The 18,909-nt window shown below is 40.7% G+C and overlaps 2 protein-coding genes and 1 non-coding gene across 6 annotated transcripts in view; 1 reads left to right on the top strand and 2 right to left on the bottom strand.

Annotated features, from left to right (window-relative positions):
- The first annotated feature begins 61 nt into the window (after nucleotides 1-61).
- ftcdnl1 (formiminotransferase cyclodeaminase N-terminal like 1) overlaps nucleotides 62-18,909 on the top strand; it is a 58,225-nt gene continuing 39,377 nt past the window's right edge. The window contains exons 1-8 of one of the 4 annotated variants that reach the window (XM_064311594.1): nucleotides 62-191; nucleotides 1,207-1,325; nucleotides 1,472-1,567; nucleotides 2,050-2,205; nucleotides 2,434-2,622; nucleotides 4,109-4,336; nucleotides 14,873-14,952; nucleotides 18,190-18,858. In XM_064311594.1, the coding sequence (XP_064167664.1) occupies nucleotides 1,211-1,325; nucleotides 1,472-1,567; nucleotides 2,050-2,205; nucleotides 2,434-2,622; nucleotides 4,109-4,336; nucleotides 14,873-14,952; nucleotides 18,190-18,414 (1,089 nt within the window). In that variant the 5' untranslated portion in view covers nucleotides 62-191; nucleotides 1,207-1,210 and the 3' untranslated portion in view covers nucleotides 18,415-18,858. Of the gene's footprint in view, nucleotides 192-804; nucleotides 990-1,206; nucleotides 1,326-1,471; nucleotides 1,568-2,049; nucleotides 2,206-2,433; nucleotides 2,623-4,108; nucleotides 7,148-14,872; nucleotides 14,953-18,189; nucleotides 18,859-18,909 lie in introns of those variants that run through there. The other 3 variants (XM_064311595.1, XM_064311597.1, XM_064311596.1) reach the window with 3 other exon arrangements.
- Nucleotides 6,899-11,146, bottom strand: nabp1a (nucleic acid binding protein 1a). Its single transcript, XM_064311599.1, has 6 exons — nucleotides 10,131-11,146; nucleotides 9,503-9,641; nucleotides 9,332-9,403; nucleotides 8,572-8,656; nucleotides 8,058-8,121; nucleotides 6,899-7,568 (listed from the first exon to the last, which is right to left on the bottom strand). Exons 1-6 carry the CDS (start codon nucleotides 10,222-10,224, stop codon nucleotides 7,369-7,371), a joined length of 654 nt encoding a protein of 217 aa, XP_064167669.1. The 5' UTR covers nucleotides 10,225-11,146; the 3' UTR covers nucleotides 6,899-7,368.
- trnas-cga (transfer RNA serine (anticodon CGA)) lies at nucleotides 12,089-12,170 on the bottom strand. Its single transcript has one exon. It is a non-coding gene; the product is annotated as a tRNA-Ser (tRNA).

The following is an 18,909-nucleotide window of genomic DNA, read 5'->3' as shown; positions in this document are numbered from 1 at the left end:
AGTGTCTTTCAACGACCAACATTTTATCAGTATATAAAACTGATCTCTATGAACAAAATAGGCTGTGTTCTGCACATCCACCTGTGGCGCTGATTAACTATCATGCGCGCATGCGCAGTGGTTGCCACACGAGTTGAAGCAAGAACAGCTCTTTTCGTGTTTGCTGCTGGTTTTACCGAATAAGAACACAAGTAAGACAGTTTTTTTAAAATAACGGTGTACTGTATAACTCGCAAGTTCATTAACGACGTCTGCAAGTTAAATATTCTGTTCTGCATGCGTTGCACACTGTTAGGTTTTTTCTTCTGACAAGAGATTTTTCTTAAATTTGCGGTTGGAAAACAAGACCAGTTGGCTGTCTCTGGACTTTGTACCGTTGTTTTACCTCAGATTTCGTAAAAGTAAAATATATATATTTTTTAAACAAAACACTGTTAGCCATACATCTGCCGAATGAAGTGAAGCTGCGATACAAAAATAAATGTGCGAAGCATGTTATATGTGGCAGCTGCTGTCTTCACATACAGCAGATAGGCTACATTTCAACATCCAAGTAATACGAAAGAAGGTTTAACATTTTATTGCAACATTTGCAAAATCAACATGGACCCCAGCATCACTTGAAAGACTTGAAGGGGCGGGGAGCATAAAATAAACAAAAACGAATAATCATAAAGCTGCATTAAAATCAATATTGCCATATCCCAATACTTACAGTGAATTCTGTGGTGTATGCAGATAGCATTTATGACGTAGATATGGCTTCAACCCTAATATTGACTAAACAGTGAATATGCAGAATATTGCAAAATCATTGTTGGTTTACAGAGGTCGCAGCTGTATTTTAGACCACAGACTGAGTTTTGTCTGCAAGTCGTTCAAACTTGTAATTAGTGTGGTAGCAGTTCGCCAGGATTCAGTGTCTGGTAGCAATATATGCAGATTTGGATAACAAGCCCAGAGTAGTGACTGTCAGACACACCCCCAAGGTAAATTACTTCTGGAAGTTCCCACTCTACTCTAAATAGGGTAAAACCACATTTGGCAGTTGTGCTTCTTATTTATGGAATGAACTCCAAGATAATTTGAAGCTGGATACCCTGGTTTAGAAAGATCACTTCTATATGTTAGTGAACGGACTGTTCATTGAACAGAGGCTGCATTTGTACAATTTGACTATGTGAGTGACTGGGATATATTTCACAGGAAGATGTCCCCTGGTGCTGTAGGACAGCGCCTTGTCGCCTGTTTGCTTAACATCTCCGAGGCTCGAAGCAAAGACATTGTGGAGAAGGTGGCACGAGCGGCCATTTTCAACAGCAGAGGTAAGGTTTATCAAGCAGGAAAGGGGGGCTTGGGCCTCTGTTGCAGACATCTTTGTGTTTTATTTTAGAACAATTTGCAATCTGTTGATACTGGGCACGCTCGGCCCCTCCTTATGTTAGCCTTTGTCTGTTTGGTTGGATGTCAGGAGGGCAGCGAGAGGGGACCACTGTTCTCAACATCTTCAGTGACCACGACTACAACCGTTCAGTCATCACCATTGCAGCCAGCATTGATGGAATCAGTGAGTCACCAAGCATGCTTGTTTTTTATGACTATCTTTTCCTCCCACTTGGAATCATTCCAGCTCTTGTCTATACCTGTGTGAGGAGTACTGCAGATCAAATGCAAAGTCAGCTGACTCATGTTTAGATGTTGAATGTTGGAACTGGCTATTGTGCAGCAATCTAATTCAATGGTGAGAGAATTGGGCTTATAACTTCCTAAGTGGGTAACATTTGCACCTTTGAACAAGGCGCATGGTATAAATATTTCAGTGCATATCCAGAAGTACCGGTGTGTCAGTGGATTGTGTATAAAATGTTTGCTGTGTAAATTGCTATTGCTAATGTAATCATCCTGAGCTCTTCATTGACTTTTTTGACCAAGCCTCTCGGGTGTCCCAGCATGCACTTTTGAGGAGCTGGGGTCAGACACATTCAGTAGACAAGTCTGCTTCCAGGTACTTCTAGTGAGTTATGCATTTTTTGGTCTTGGTTGTTTCAGGGGAGGCTGTGCTATCGGCATGCCAACAGGCCTGTCAGCTCATTGACATGCGGGGCCATGTGGGGGACCACCCCTGCATGGGTGCTGTGGATCTGGTGCCCATATATCCCTTAGGGGAGAAGGTGGGCCTGGAGGAGTGTGGGAAGGAGGCAAGAGGTGAGCAGGTGTGTGTAGGAGGAGTCAAAGAATGCAGATGTATTTCTTTGTATGTATATGGTTGTCTGTGTATGCATGCGCGTGCATGAGAAATGCGCAAGTATGTGTTCATGTGTGTGTACGTGTGTGTGTGTGTGTGTGTGTGTGTGTGTGTGTGTATGTTGTGTGTTGTGTGTGCATGCATGTGTACAGTATGTCCTGGTTCTAACTCATGCTCTTTCTGTGAAGCTCTGGCTGTCACCCTGACCGAAATGGTTCCTGGCACTAGTGCCTTCCATTTTGGCTTTGCCGATTTGCCCCAGCGCCGTGGTCTGGCCCGGAGGCGCAAGGAGCTGGGCTGGTTCAGGAAAGACCTGGACAGGGAGGCCATTAAGCCGGATGTGGGGGAAAAGATTGAGAGGAGATATGGCCTCACAGGTCAGTGCCCAGCAGACAGAGAGCGCTAACGTCATTTCCCTGAAATACTTTAGGCTTTTCGATACCAGTGTAAATCCTGCAGAATACTTACATTAGAAACAATAGAATAGAAATGGAAGGTTATCCAAAATTTATAACAAAATTATATGGTTTGGTTAATAACATGTTTTTTGAGAAATTCAAAGGTATCTGAAGACTTATATATGATTTTTATGGTATCTTCTTAAAAGTACAGGTGATGCAATTGACACTGAAAATACTGGTTCAGTAATATCAGATATATACAGCTGTTAGAGTCAATCAAAATAATAAGGAAATGATTTTAAGTATTATGACATTTGAAACAGGACTGAGATAAGAAAAAAGCAGAGCATGATATTTTTAGGAGTCACCTAGTTTCCAGCTCTTGACAGTAAATAAACGCTCATCCTGAAAGGCGTGTCTGAGGGAAACCTGAAACTGTATGGGTTGTTTTGCCACCAAGCACAAGCCTGCATCACAATCTCGTCTCCTTGAGGCACCAAACGTGCCAGATGGGACACGTAATAGTGCAGGCTTTTGAAAACAGGTGTGGCCTACCGATACTAGTTTAGTTAGTTGTAAATGTGCTAAAGGCTTTTCGTCATAAACAACATGAAATGGAGCATAGCCAGAGCTTATTTTACACTGACTAATAAAACTGGCAGACATCAATCATGGAACATTCAGTCTGCACTAAATGTGTGTTCTTCAGGTGAGTGACCTTGGAAGCTGAATAAAAATATGTGACACAAATTTGATACACAGATGTGTTGCATAATAATATAGCCTGCGTTCTTGCTAGTAAAGATAATGAATGATGAAATCGCCACCAGACAGAATCATCAGCTTAATCTGAAAATTCCCAGTTAAAGCCAAAAATTTACATTCTTAAGTGTAACTTTAAATGCTGTTTTTTCCCACACTCCGTTAGTGGTCGATGGGCTCCCTCTGGTGGTACTTTTCATTAGCTGCATTGGACATTTTCTGTAGGCCGCTGGCAGCAATTTCAAAAGGGTCAGGTGGGAGAATTATTCAGGTTTGCAAAGGCTGTGCTGTTATGTTTAACTTCAGACATATTTGGCCCTCCATGCATTTCCATTCCTAGTAATTACTTTACATTTCTGTCTGTTCATTATATATATATATATATATATATATATATATACACACACACACACACTGTGGTTCTACTGTCACAGCTCCAAGTCCTACTGATACCACTAGCAATAGAGCACTGCTGCTTCTAATGCTTCTAAACTGATGGAAAGTTTTTTTGTATTACCTTTAGTTTTTTGTGGGAAGAGTTTTAATTAGTTTTTGAAAATGGATGATCAATTATTACTAAATTACCCTGTGTCTGTGAGCCTCCGACTAATGAAATGACTGTTTTACATAGGTCCTTAACTGCCTGCTGCATGTTCTGTTTCTCCTGTTCCTTCACCATCCTCTGTATTTCTCCCTACAGGCGTGGGTGCCGGCCCCTACGTAACTAACTGCAACGTGACGATCGACACATGTGACGTGGGCGTGGGCAAGCGTGTGGCCCAAGGGCTGCGGGAGTCCAGCGCGGGGGGCCTGCCGGGGGTGCAGGTGCTCGCCCTGCCCCATGAGGGCGCCGTGGAGATCGCCTGCAACGTGGAGAGCGTGCGGGGGGCCCCACCAGAGGCAAACTGGCCCTCCTTCACAATTGGAGGTGAGCAGTACTGCCACACTCCTGCCTCCCTGATCACTGCCCGTGTGGCACAGCTGGCAGGAGAGCATGGTGTGGGCACCAAAGGCACCGCCCTGGTGGGGTTCACCCCCAAGGAGTGCAGGGGCTTGGCCGAATGGGCACTGTCGCAGGGTATTGCTGAGTTTTGGCGGGAACAGCAAAGGGTGCGCATGTGAAGAGGGACAAAAGTTTCTTCCACCACTTTTTGTGCAGCATGACTTTAAACCTTGATGCACACGTACCGAACGAAAAACAGAAAACCAGTCTACTGTCACGTTGTATGACCAGTAAGGCCTGTATATCCCTTGGCATAAAAGTGTCTGGGATTCTGCAGAAGGCATATGACACCACTTTCTCACGAGAAAACCGATCATCTTGCACTATGTAAACGGGAATGCTAATTGCTGTCCCAGGCATCATTCCAGAATGCTCGATTGGGTTCAGATCTAGTGACTCAGAAGGAAATTACATGTTAATTACATCAGCGTCATGCTCTGTGAACCACTGGGCGAGTACTCGTGCTCCATGGCACTGTCATCTCGCAAAATGTCCCCCTTTGTGCAGCAAACATGGGGTGCAGATGGTAGCTCAGTAGCATTATGTAAACGCTCACTTAGCCCTTGTCTTCTCAGGCTATAAGTGCACTCAAACCATGTCAGGAAATGAAACCTACTACCATTATAGAACCACCAAAACCACCTTCTCTGTTATTTCGGCCAATTGATGTTTTCTGTCTGGATCCTGTGTTGCTCACCAAAACTTACAATTGTATGAAACAATAACAAGAATTTTGTTCAGAGCATTGATGACATTGGATGTTTTTTCTGCCAGTAATCTTATGTACTGATGTCTAAAGGGTTCAATTATTTCCACTAATTGTCTGACTCAGGTCTGCTCAGTAGCTGCTACATAGTTCAATGCTGAGCATTATTGCCCCATATCTTACAGTAAATCAACTAGGGAATAACACTTCTGTTACATTGACACCATCCACCCCTCACCAAACGGCTTGTAAGACGTTTTTGTCATGTAACACAGATATGTTTCAAATCTTATGTGCCCGTACATGAAGTACATTAGAGATGGTCTGTTCTTTTTAACTTCGTCTCGAGGCAAATTCATTTCCTCCTGTCTGGTATGACAGTTTCAAGAACGTCATTTTAGAGATCGTGCCCTAGCACGGTAGGCGTGGCATTCAAAAAGACTCCCTTTTTAACAGGAAGTTCTGCTTTTTATGTGAAACCCGACTGAGCAGAACAGCTGGTGAAAGAGAACTTTCATAAAGATGTCTCAGAGAGAGGATTGGGCTGGACCTAGTGAGTTCACATCTTATGCAACATTCTTGGTGGGTTAGTTTCAACAGCAGCCAATTTAGGCCTTGGAAACCAAGTGGGCTTCTAAGCCAACCGCTGACTTGCATAAATCACCCAGATGCTGCTGCTTCCCTTGACGGCCTAGCCTCCAGTTATATACCCCTAAGTATGCTCCCTAAATACCCCCCAAATGCTTCCTTCATTCTTCCCCAGCTGTGTGAAAGTTTTACCATTTCATTTACAGTGCTGTGAAAAAGTATTTGCTCCCTTGCAGATTTCCTCTATTATTGCATATTTGTCACACTGAATGCTTTCGGGTCTTTAGACAAAGTGGAATATTACATGAAGGGTGTTAATTCAGGTTCCCTTTGTATAATATTGTGTTTTGTCTAAATATATGAAACCATTCATTGTGACAAGTATGCAATAATAGAGGAAATCAGGAAGGAGGCAGATACTTTTTCACAGCACTGTATGGCATTCATGGTATGCATTCATTATTCAAACAAATTTGTGTTCTCTGCTGGAGAAGACATGACGAGAGATAGCAGGACTTCGTTCACTCTGAGGCTTATTGCTAATTCCATTTCCTTCAGGAACACTGTATTTTAACTTCCTGTTTAATTGTCAGTTTTACCAGTGTTTAGTCAAAGGTTTGAAAATTAGACCAAAGCATATTGTGTCCGATTTTAATAAATTTGATAATTTAAGAATGTCATATTAGGTTCTTGGTGAAATGGGACACACCCATTTCAGTTTGAACATTTGATTTTCTGATTTATGATCACGATTTACTTCTTGAACTTTACTTCCCTTCCTCTTGAATTGAGGTTGTTCTAGACCAGTACTTCAGGTCATTTAAACGTGGTGTAAACCTACACTAAAGTCACAATATTTGTACCATTGGGACCAGCCAGGCCCAGAAATATTTTCATGCCACTTTATTCAATCCAGTAGCATACAGTAATGAACTCTTGCTTATGGGGTATAAAATGAGCATGGGTGGGTGGACATTACAGTTGGGGTATTCAGCATTAATAGTGCGCTGAATTTATTAGTCAAGCATCACATGTAACATTTGTAATGGTATTCCTTGCAGAGAAAACAGTCTTGTTGCAAGTTTGTGCACATATGGGTATGCATGTGTGCACAGTAACAGAAAGGGGACCTAGAATTGTATTGGACGTAGTTGTAGTGGGATGGGAGAAGAAAAAAAGACACCTGCAAAACATTGGGGGTTTCACCTTTTTTATTTTATACTAATCAAGTTAGCCTACCTGTAGAAATAAAACTACCACCTTTACTTTTCACACTCACTTCTGGCATATTCTGGTCAGGCTGGGGGGTGGTGGGGTGAGCAAGAACAAAATGAAGCAGCAGGTTTGTAACTTCTTGAGATCAAAATAAAATTCAACTTGGCCATCTCAAACAAGCAAAAGAAAAAAGAAAAGATTCCTGAAGAAAATTACAGCAATGACTTTACAGCAAAGTTCATCATAAATTAAGAAATAGAAAGTGCATTAAGTGTTCAAGTAGGGTGAATAGTTTTTAGCAAATAGAATCAGTCAGGTTGGGCATGGCATGGCAGGGGTGGGTTTTGGGGCATGGCATTTCTGGCGCAAGGGTGAGGGGTGGTTCTGTGCGTTTCCCTGCCGGGACAGGGGAGGAGGAGGGGGAGGGGCGTTGCGGTGTTCCTCAGTCTCATCTCTTTGCGCGTCTTGGGTCCCGGCCATTGCTGATGGTGACAGACGGTTTTGGCGTGGCTGCTGGGCCTCCTGCCGGGCCTGCGGAGGTGCCGTTTCCTGGGATACGCCCATTGACCCGCCCCAGAGCCCCAAAGCTTGGGTCCCGGGGTGCAGGGGAGGAACTGTTTGTGGAGTAAGTCTGTAGGGAACCGTTTCCTGTAAGGACAGGCAGAATTATAATCTTAGGTAGGTGGGGCTTCATTGGAGGCATCAAATCAAACGAATCAACTTGAAATAGCGCACTGGCTAAAACTTGCCAGAACCATTCATATTGCAAAATGAATCTCAAACCAACTTCCTAATATGTTTGAGTGTAAGGACAGAATATGGAACGGTCTTCAGTGTGATTGTAATTATTTAATCTTAATTCACTTTCCTATTTAATATTTTTCATCAAAGCATTGTGCTTTAGGACTACTGATTAAAGTACTATCCAACAGCACCAACGTCCACTCAGATTATTTAAAGACTTTAAAAAGCACTAAATCCTTTAAAATAATGTTACTAAACCCTCCAACATGCCTTCTGAGCAAAAAGCATGGTTTACTTCTGAAGGTCAGGTCAAATGTTTCCTCAATACTTTCAAGCGTTTAGCACAATCTGATAGGCTCGACTTTTCTATGAAGTGTTCCAGTCTCCACTTACCAGTCTGTGCAGAAGTACCTGAATTCTGATTGGCTGGGAAGTTTCCAGACTGTTCAGCTTTGGCCTGTAGAGGGTGAAGGACAGGACTCGGATTACAGACACCCAACTCATGACAAACAGTGCCCGAGCAAGAGAAGGGCCCTTGCCCGTATGCAGAGCCGAACCCAATGAGTAGCTCACATATGTAGAGTGGCTTCCAGTAGATGTACTGAAACATGTCAGAAAAAGGCTGTGGGGGAGAATGGAGGGGGCGGACCCTCACTACCCCTAGTGGCTGTACACTGCCAGTGTGAGAGAGGAACCCTGGGAAACGGTCCCACGCCACAGCTTTTAGAGAGGGTTGAAGGGGGACAGCCAGTAGCTCACTTCAGGCTATTCTGGGAAAGGGAGCCTTTACTATGAGAGGAATGTAATCAGCCAGAACCATGTGACTGAGAGAGGGGGGTTCGCATTGGTCTGGGTCTATGGTTGTGTGGGGGGGGGGGGGGGCTGGGGTCCTGGCAGCAGTGCTCACCGTTTTGTTCTGCAGGTTGGCCTGGGCCAGCAGCTCTGGGTTTGGCTCACTGAAATTGGGCACTTCGGAGTAGACCATACAAAACCTGCAGGGGGAACCAAAAGAAGGGTAGTGTGTGCAACAAGCACATGACAGACCCCACAATCAGTAAATGTAGACCCCTCCCCAAAAAAAAGTTTGGTCATGCAGAAATTAGCATCAAGTCATCTTACAACCTAACAATGCAGCATGTTCAATCCAATAAGGTTCAGCTACAAGTCCAAGTGTTTATGGGCCTATCTGCACTAAAGACCAACCTATAAATCTTCCCAAACATGTTTTTTAGAAATTGTTCAATAGCCCCTAAGAAAGAAAAATATTTGGGAATCCTAACAGCACTTAAAATCTGTGAAATTACTGCAGACATGTCCTGGTAATGAGAAACCAGAGTTATGCCAGATGGGATCTGTCACACTTGCACAGACCTGTTGATCTTATTCTCACCTGGACGGCTCATGCTATTGGGATGGCAGGTATGCCATCCAGCCAAGTTACGCCTTGGCGGGGCGGCATGTTCACCAAGCGCTGATCAGCCAATCCACATTATTTAAAGATCCACAGATCTGTATAGCTGCAAAACATACCTGTCCTGGCAGGCCATGACAAAAATGATGCTCAAAAATAGGAAGAGTCTCCAAAACAGGAAGTGCTAAGCACATTTTGCGGAATATGTGTGTGTGTGTTTTTTTTTTTTGGGGGGGGGGGGGGGGGCAGTACTCACTCTCCGATCTTTTGAAGGTCTCCACCTCGTCCTGTGTAGAGGGTCAGACATCCCTTCCAGATGGACGCGTACCTGCAGAGGGAGAGGGAGACGGTGAGGTGGAATACGGGGTGGGTGGAGTGCAGTTATCTGACCCTTTGAGGTGTTTGAGCAGTGGGTGAGGTGTCCTACCCTCTGGTCAGACGAATGATGTCGCCGGGCTGGATGAGGCTGCCGAGCTCGTCCCACACAGAGATGGTGATGCTGCCACTCTTGTCCGCAACCTTACAGGACCTCACCTCGTGGCCATCCTTTGTCTTGGTTACTCGGCCTGTCACCATGAGAAAAGGTGAAATTTTTATATTTTACTGCCAAGATTAGCAAAAACAGGCTCTTTCCAAAACCCTGCAGTAAATTCAGATCGACATTGCAGAAAAGCTGGTTATTTAGTTTAGAGTTCAGTATAATTTTGAAAATAATTACCATATATTCCACAAAGTGAGTACAAAATAAATAGCATTTCCGGCAACTTAAAATGCATGGGGGAAAAAAATACTGATTTCCCACATGAAAAAATCATCCATTCCACAAACTGTACAACTTATGAACACACAGGTGCATCTGGGTAAAATAAATAAACCCATTACAGAATTATTTATATATAGGCCTATAAGCGAACTTTCCTGCGTTCCAGTGAAAACTTAAGTTAACTGTGCGTCATCACTTCCACTAATCAAAACGGTCTCTGTCCCTTTAAGGAAGGGGAAAAAAGAAAACGTGATCTTTCGTGAGGGATATGGGGTTCAGCCGAGAAACTTACCTATTTCCAAAACAATAAAGATGATATTTAAATTTTTCAATCCAGGCTTTACATCTTTTATCAAGAACACGGCTTCGTTTGGTATGTTCGACATAATGAGGAGACTGGGGAATTTAGCTAGCTAGCTAGCTAGATTGCCATTAAAACACTCAGCAGCATTCGGGTGTGGGAACCGGCTAGCTAGCCAGCAAAGGTGAAATTCAACTAGCTAGCTAGCTGATCATGAATAAGACTGTTCGCCTTGACAAGTTCTAAATGTACGGAAAATAGCAGCCAAATGTATTCCGAAGGGAAAATTAATCTTCCGATCAAAATGTATATGGTATGAACTTTCGCTTTTAAATATACCTAGCTATAGCCACCAAGCTTGCTTGATATCACAACTAGAATTGACTCACTTCCTCTGTACGGGTTCATCTAATACAATAAACCCACACATCTCAATATTGAATTATCCGTAATCAGGCTACAGCTAGCCTATGTTAATTTAGATTTAGACAATAAGATGCTCCGATTCTTGGTCATTATCCGGACTTAAATTTGGTTACAATGTTTCCGACATTCTCTGTCGCCTGAACGTCTTAGATCTGAGTCAGGGTCGTTCGCTAAAACCGTTTTACAATGGTGAGCTTCAATCACAAAAGACTTGTCTACTGACACCCAGATTTCTGGGGAATGCGCTGTTTACCGAACATTGAGGCACCGGGGCCTAGCTTTATTTGAAAATTCTATTTTTATAAAGAAACGACGGAATAACTGAGCGTCTTTTGTGAGCGGGTTAACTTTTGTCACAGTATAGTCTAGCTAACGTTACTATGTAGCCAGCTAACCAACTATATATTTTAGGTTCCTATCTAAAGTTTAAGTGTTACTCTTTAACATACGTTTACACTTAAAGACCTGGCGCTAATTTCTCAATTGATAAAGTCTATTTTTTCACGCTTTCTGTACCATTTAAATCGCATTACATTCAGCAACTCCTCCTCTTTCCAAACAATGCCCCGGACTGCGCCAACGTGCCGTCTACCGGTTTTATAAAGAGACCAGATTATTCCATTGCATCCCTTCAGAAAGGGGGGCGATACGGGAAGATACTTTTTTGTTTGTTTTCAGACAACATAACAACATACCCACCGTTTAGCAGCAATTCCGTTGTCTATGTCATGTAATATAAATGAACTCTGTATCATTTGCTTATGACTGTCTTGCTCCATGATGTACAACATCAACGACAAAAAAAAAAAACGAAAACTCTCGAAGAGCCGGTCGTAAATGGTACTTACCATTCTGTCTGTCCATACAATGGTCTTCTGAGGCACAGACTCTGATTGGTCTACAAAAGAAAGATGTTTAGACATTCAGCAGTGACATTTTTTCATTTAATTATTTTTTAAATTATTACTGGATTATTTTAAAACACATTTCTAATATAGTCAAACAGATTTCCCCGGTATTGTGTCACAGGTGTAATTTGCCAGCCATAATCCACCCCCCACCCCCACCTAAAAAAAAAAAGAGTTGACACGAGGCTGGAAACAAACCACGTTAAATGTTTGTTCGGAAGTTCACATAACATACATTTCTAGCATGTATTAGTTTTACTGACGGGAAGGGTGACACGAAATTAAAAAGAAAATCCAGCACTATAAATTACATTGCTATTGGTCTACCAGCCTTTCTTGTTCAATTTTGTCACTATGGTTGTTGATATTACCTTTTTATTTATTTGGCAGACGCTTTTATCCAAAGCGACGTACAGTAAATGCATACAGAAGGTCATTGGAACTACAAAACACAGATCATTACCTTCGTGGCATTGATGATTTAAAATAATGTGACGATTACCTTTGTTGCATTGGTGACTTTATTTAATTAATGTGGTTGTTAAAAACACCAGTGCAAAAAACGAGGCATACATGTTTCAACCATTATTCTGTGTGTCCAAAGAAAAAGTACATCGTCACGAACAGGATTCGAACCTGTGCGGGGAAACCCCATTGGATTTCGAGTCCAACGCCTTAACCTCTCGGCCACCGTGACACGTCCTGTTTTACACTTCCTATCTTCAGTGTTAATGTAGTGCGGTGAATATTACTACAAAAATAGAGGTATTACCTGGCATTTTCTTTAATTAAACCAGATAAAATAACACAATCGTAACTGTCTTTAAAAGCGGGAGTATAACTGCCTTTACAAATACATAAGTGACGTTAAAATGCAACGACAACATGTTCGGCAGTGTCCTTAAAATGGCGAAGAGCCCGTGAGCTTGCTAGCTAGCAAGTAGTGCAATTTATAGATACAGCGTTGCCATACGTTTACCAGTCCTGCATTTAAAATATCCATCTTGAAAATAATGTCACGGCAGTGTTACTTTGGGTCGTTTTTTGTGTAGGAATTCTTGTTAAAAAAGAAAAAAACGTCTAGAAGTAACGTTATATGTAAAGACTTTGTGTCTAGTCTATATGTTCACAAAGCTGACGCACAAGACAGGCTCGGAAGTCATTTTGCACAGCCTTGACGCTGTAAGAAGTTTGCCTGCTGGCTTCAATTAAGTTGATAACTTTGTTTATAGAGGTTTATTTCCACATTACACTGCTAGAGATCATCAATTTATATTATCAAGTGTTTCTGTTTAAGGGTCGTCATTTCCACAGTTTATTTTAGGCCTAGTGTTTGAAAACATGAAATAATGTTATCAGTTGCTGTGAGCTTGCAAGGAGGGCTGTTGTTAGTTACTGGTAGTGAACGTTCAATAAAGAACAGCTATTCTATTTCGTATCCTGTTGTATTAACTTAAGAGCAGTTTATATTCTGATCAGTGTCATGGTAGGATCTATGAACAGTAGCCTAACAGGCCTATATTACAAGCGATTTCCGTACCTCAGTGAAGAACCAAGCTAACGGTTATTTAAATAAATGTAGGCTAATATAGGCCTACAATAGCCTAAGTATTTGGACAGTGACACAATTTAACTAGTAACTGGTTGGAATAAAAACCTGGAGCTGAGCTGTGCATCCCTGCCTTAACCAGTAAATCACCCCATCTATTAGTAGGCCTACTGTAAAAAGAAAAGAAAGAAAAAAAAGTACAAGAGATCACACTCTGTAAACTGGCATGTGTATATATGGGATTGTATAGAACAAATGTTAAAATGTACTTTGGAGATTGATTATTAATTTAAACTCTGAATTGCAATGCAATGAATTAAGTCAAAGTATTCAAACATGACCCATGTAGAGTAGGTTATGTCTTTGCTATTACAATGATACCAAGATACTGTTTTCTTTTATTTTTTAAATTAATTTATTATTAGGTCGAGAAAGTAATCCACAGCTGAAAAGTTGGAGGAGCTGTTGCTCAGGTAAAAATCTGGCCAGCTACGAGCGGGGAACTGGAAAGCTTCAACTCTGTATTGCTTTCTTTTGTCTTTATTTTAGTTTCTTGTTTTAGTTAATTGTTTTTGCGGCAACCAACGGTGCACTCCCAGAACGTCACACCGGCCTGTGACATATACCAATGATGACTACTCCAAGGTATATTAGGCTATGTGTGTCAAATATCAGAAAGATCTGAGAGGTCAAGATTCAAAAGGAGCCGTTTACCTAACGACGTACGAAAATAAAACAGCAATTTAACTCATTCAAGATACGCGCGTCTCCCAGCCCGGGACATTCGAGCAAGCGATTGGTTAATTCTTGGTAGACATACGCGCTCTGATTGGCCGTGTCTTTCAATTCTTGGTAGCGCATGGTAGCTAACTGGGATTTTATTGGATCTCACTACCAATAATTACATGGCTTCCTCTGGGGGAACGTGAATTCGATTGGATTTCGCTACCAAGAATTACAGACGCTCACGGCTTCCTCGGGGCGCCGTGCGCACAAAAGGCAAGTTCAGTTTCGCCCCCATATTTCATAGAAATAGTTACCCGTTTGTAGCTCATGACAAAGTTCTCAAACTTCGTAGCCTAAACCAAAGTCAGGACCGTAAGCAACACCTGGGCCTTTCCATCTCTTCCATGCTCAGTTAGATACTGTAGCCAGCATGTCTAGTTTATTAACCTAGCCAAGCGAAATCAAATCAAAGCTTATTTTTTCAAATGCACTGTTAACAGTACAACAGCTAGGAAAACAATAAATGAAATGAACTAAAATAAGAAAAGTGGCTGCATTTATCATCACATTGGTGGCCATCTCTAAACGTTACTGTTAGACCATGTCTTTCAGACTTATAACGCATGGCAGCTTAAAAGGCCAGAATATAGCTTTGAGCGAATGTAGCTTGCTGTGTCTGTCTGATTTTGACTGCAAGTGTCACAAAGTTTTATCCCCAACAGTCACTTTTCCAAGTGTGGCTTGGGCTTGAGGAATGGAAATAAATAAATAAACATTTTACTTGCACTTATTTGTCCGTTTATTTGTTTGTTTGTTTTGCCATTTTTGGTCCTCCATATTGGCAGGGATGCAGGCCCTGAGTGGTCACAGAATTTTCAGCAACAATACAGCTTCTGATCGGCTGTATCATTTGATTTCTTGGCATAGGTACTCTCTGTAGTCAAACAGAGCGGTTGTTGGTTGATTCTTTGTAGTTGAAAGTGATTTGATTGAATTCCACAACCAAAAATTTCAGCTACTCATGTCTGTCTTGGGTGATGGCTATCTACCATGATCCTAGGCTGTGAACCAAAGATATCTCCAATGACCCCCAGTTATTTCATGTGCAATTTTTGAACTTCCAGCAGAGAGAGAAGAGGAAGAAGCAGAGACGCCAGGGACATGGCCGGGAAACCTTGTTGAAGTACATAGGCCACAATGTAGTGTAAGTGCAACTGCAGTTACCTCTTAGGTAATGGAAAATTATATTGCCATATGTTGAAAATACTGCAACAAGTCGTAGTGAATGATACATTTAAATTTGGAGAAGTGCTCCAAACACATCCAGTTGGTTGTATGCCCATACGTTTTATGCTTAATTCAGCTCACAGCTATTTTGTTTTCAATGTGAAAAACGCAAAACACAATTCATAAAAAAGACCTTGTTACAGTTATAGTCCTACTTCAAGCAGTGTTTCACAGAAACTGAACAAGACATTCCAAAGCAATGCTACTAACATTTTCCTACATTTGATATGCAAATCCTTCCTATTTTATTAGCCTACTTTACATTGGGACCTACGTCCCAGCATGTCCTGCAACATTACACAAGCTGCTGAGATGAGAATCCAACACATATGAACGTGTTTTTTCCAGTATGAATATTTACAAATATGTCCTTGTTTCAAATTACTGTGTGAAGGACAGCCCGTTTATAACAAATATTATCATTGACGCAACATCTTTGTGCACAGGACCACAGTTCTTGCCTAATTGGCAGTAGTATTTAATGAGTAATCATGAAATTGAATCAGCAAATGGACCGGAAATTAAGGTAACATTAGAAACATTTAAAATATAAAGTTTGTATCAAGTGTTTACTGCGCATCTTTCTGCATTATGTTGTGCCTTTACTGTGTGTCAGTCCAGGGAGTAGAATCACAAATCATTTGTTGTTCAGTAATGGTCTTTGTTTTCTGAATACATCTGACAAGATGTCATACATTGGCTAGGATCAAATAACTTTGGGGAAGGGAGGTACCACAGGTGATTCAGGGAGAAAAATTCCTTTCCTCCAGTCAAAATGTAATTTTATATTTTGAATGTGGACACAGATGCAAACAGTTTTTGGTTATGACTTATTTATTTATGTAGGAACATATGCAATCCAGCTCATGAATAATTACAAAGTACCAATTTGCATGTTAGTTAAAACACTTTATCTTCAGTGGATTAAGTTCTATTTCATTCTTCTGTTTCAATGTGATGAATAACTCAATAGCTGAAATTTTTTTTTTTTGAAAGATTTTTTTGCTAATTTTTCACATAAAATAGCCAATAAAATAGAATATATGTAAATAAGCTTCTGCAAATTACCTGCTATTTTGGTTAAGAAGCACCTTGTCAAATCTGGTAGCTATATATAGAAGTTAAGTTGGAGAAAAATTGTTTTTGTACAGGCAATATGCAATTTAGAGAAAATGGCTGTCAAAGCTAATTTTGTGCTTGGTTATACTTGACACAGCTGGTGTAAAAACATCTAAATGTACTATTTAAACTATTTGAAGTTGGTTCTGATCATTGTTTTGGATATACAGTAGGTGTAGAAGCCAAGTATCATAATATCTCAAAATTAACCTATCCAGCCAAAATCACCCTTTTCACCTGTGGTGCCTCCCCTTAATGTAATGTTTGAGGTATTTTACAGAAGTTGATCTTTACTTTACTTATGGAGGTTGCAGCTGCTGAATCTGTCCGTGTCACCACATGTTGTATTTATGTCCTGCACGCACTTTAACCTATCCTGGCTTCAAATCTATGTTAAATGCAGCACCTAAGGTGTTGCAGACCTGGCAGAGTGGCTTTCATTAAAATGTGTGAGCTTTTCAGGCCTCTGCTGTGAGTGTGAGATTGGTCCTCGATGTGTAAGCTTCACACCTAATGTGTGAGACTTGCGAGCTTTACGCTAGCGTTATATTAGACAGCTGTAAATGAATTAGGACAGATGTAGGTTGTATTGTATTCCATATAAAATTAATTCAAATGCAGTCGGGTCCAGTCTGACTTCATAAAATTACACTGAAAATGAGCTATATTTTATGCTGAACCATGTGGGAAAGCTGTGTACTTTTGTTATAGTACACTTTTAAATACTTGTTTTATTGCGTAAGACTATTTTTTCTTAAAAAAAAAGAATTGAATGATTGGCACCGCTAAAGAAATTAAATCCAACAAAGGGAAATCTGCACTAAGTACCCATTAGGGTTAATTTCAGTCTTAAGGACATGTATTGTGGCCTTCCATCAGTACGGTATCAAATATGCAACATGTAAAGTTCCTGTGTCATATATCACCATGGGAAAAGTTAATAAACTGTGAAATTGACAGAGACAGTTGGATTTTGACACAAATATATATACATATATACACACACACACACACACACACTACAGGCTAAACTGCAGGTTGGGACCCACTGGTGCACTTGTGGTTTTGTGGGTCATATGATTTAGGTGGGTTGCACACTATAAAATCTAATGTATGATATATAATACTTATTCTTTATAGTGCACTTTCCACAGACATTCACACCGGTCAAATTAAGCTCCTGCCCTTGTTACACATGCTGCACTCATTAGAATGTACTGACAGTTGTTTTGACATATGTTAAAAAAAAGTAATTCAATTTTTCCATTATTTTAATGAGGGGCAGATCTCAGAAAATGTGTTTGTTTCATTTAGTACATTGTGTGCTGAGCTTGGGAACTTATGATTTAAGGTATGCTGTAATGTGTCTACTGGGTGATTTGCTGGTTCTTAAAATCATACGTCTTATTCACACTTTCATTGGTAATACTGAACACATTTTAAAATTAGTATACACAGGTTGTATTTTATTATTGTTCTGTGCTTCAGTTCATTGCTCATAATTCTAGAGAAAATGTAACAAAAGAAAAGCCCAACAAGGGTTAATCCTTATTTTTACATGAAAGGAAGAGATATTATTAGGAACCATTGATTATGAGTATGAAGACTATAATGGAGGACATTTTAATGGTCAATAGAATTGCCTTGAAATATTGAACAGAATATGACAACAATCTCTGTGCTTCCTTGTGTGAACAATGTAAGCAGTTTATCATTGTTCAGGCAACATTATTGACATAACCTGTCTATGTCTCAAAAGATAGCAAAGTTCACCACTATTCATTTGCACATACATTGGTAAACAGTCAGTGTTCCTTGGATAGAGTCCATTATAATTTTAGCATTGCACTTTCGAAGATTTTGTAGCAGGGTATAGAAACGAAAGAGAAATTAATTTTGTCAACCAACATCCCAATTTTGCCATCTTTGATGACTTTAAAGAATTACAGCCCCCCCCCCACAACACACACACACACACACTCCTTTTCTCCTTCCTTCAAAAAGTTCTGATACCAAAGTCTGCTGTTCCCTTCAGGCTTCAACTGCATACCATGCAATACTGCTGCAGACCTCTTGGGATTGCACTATGGTTGCACAAGTCTGTGTGGGGGCTCCTCGCAAACATAAATTGTACACTAACATGAAACCACAGAGCACTGAAGAGAACTGGGCACCATCTGAGGGAAACCACTTGAGGAATTTAAATCTGTTCAGGATTAGATCTCTTGAGACACGGAGGAGCTTCCACCTATTTTTGTAAATGAAGGGACAAAATGTAAAGTGATTTTTATGACCTTTGTATTGCAACTAAACAGGCCTCTTATAGTGAGAAGATCTTCCACTAGATGGAGACATATTCCAGTGGATGCTCATTTTGAGGTTGGCAGATCAAGGAGCGATCTAAGAAACCTGAATGTAAACGTGTACTGTCTTGTTTTGATTGTACTGTATTTGTACATGTGGCATATGTATCTGCAGTAATGAATTGATCCCGAATGGATCATCAATGAATTTACTCTTTACTGTGCATCTAAATACAATTCAAGCAATCAAATTATCCACCAAATGTTTATCAATGGACCTGCGATGGGTATGTGAGACGTATCATTTGAAATTGAAGTTTGGTCTTTAGCATATTAGCAGTCATTTCAAAAGTGAGAAGCACACAGTTTTATTTTGTTTTTGGAAGGGCTGGACTTACTGATGAATGAGGTTTCCTAGAAATTTAAGGTGAATGTACTGTCCCCTGATAAAC

This window comes from Anguilla rostrata, chromosome 15 (assembly GCF_018555375.3).
Source record: "Anguilla rostrata isolate EN2019 chromosome 15, ASM1855537v3, whole genome shotgun sequence".
NCBI classification, from domain to species: domain Eukaryota; kingdom Metazoa; phylum Chordata; class Actinopteri; order Anguilliformes; family Anguillidae; genus Anguilla; species Anguilla rostrata.
The sequence above is the reverse complement of the archived record's forward strand: the minus strand, read 5'-3'. Positions and strand labels throughout refer to the sequence as shown.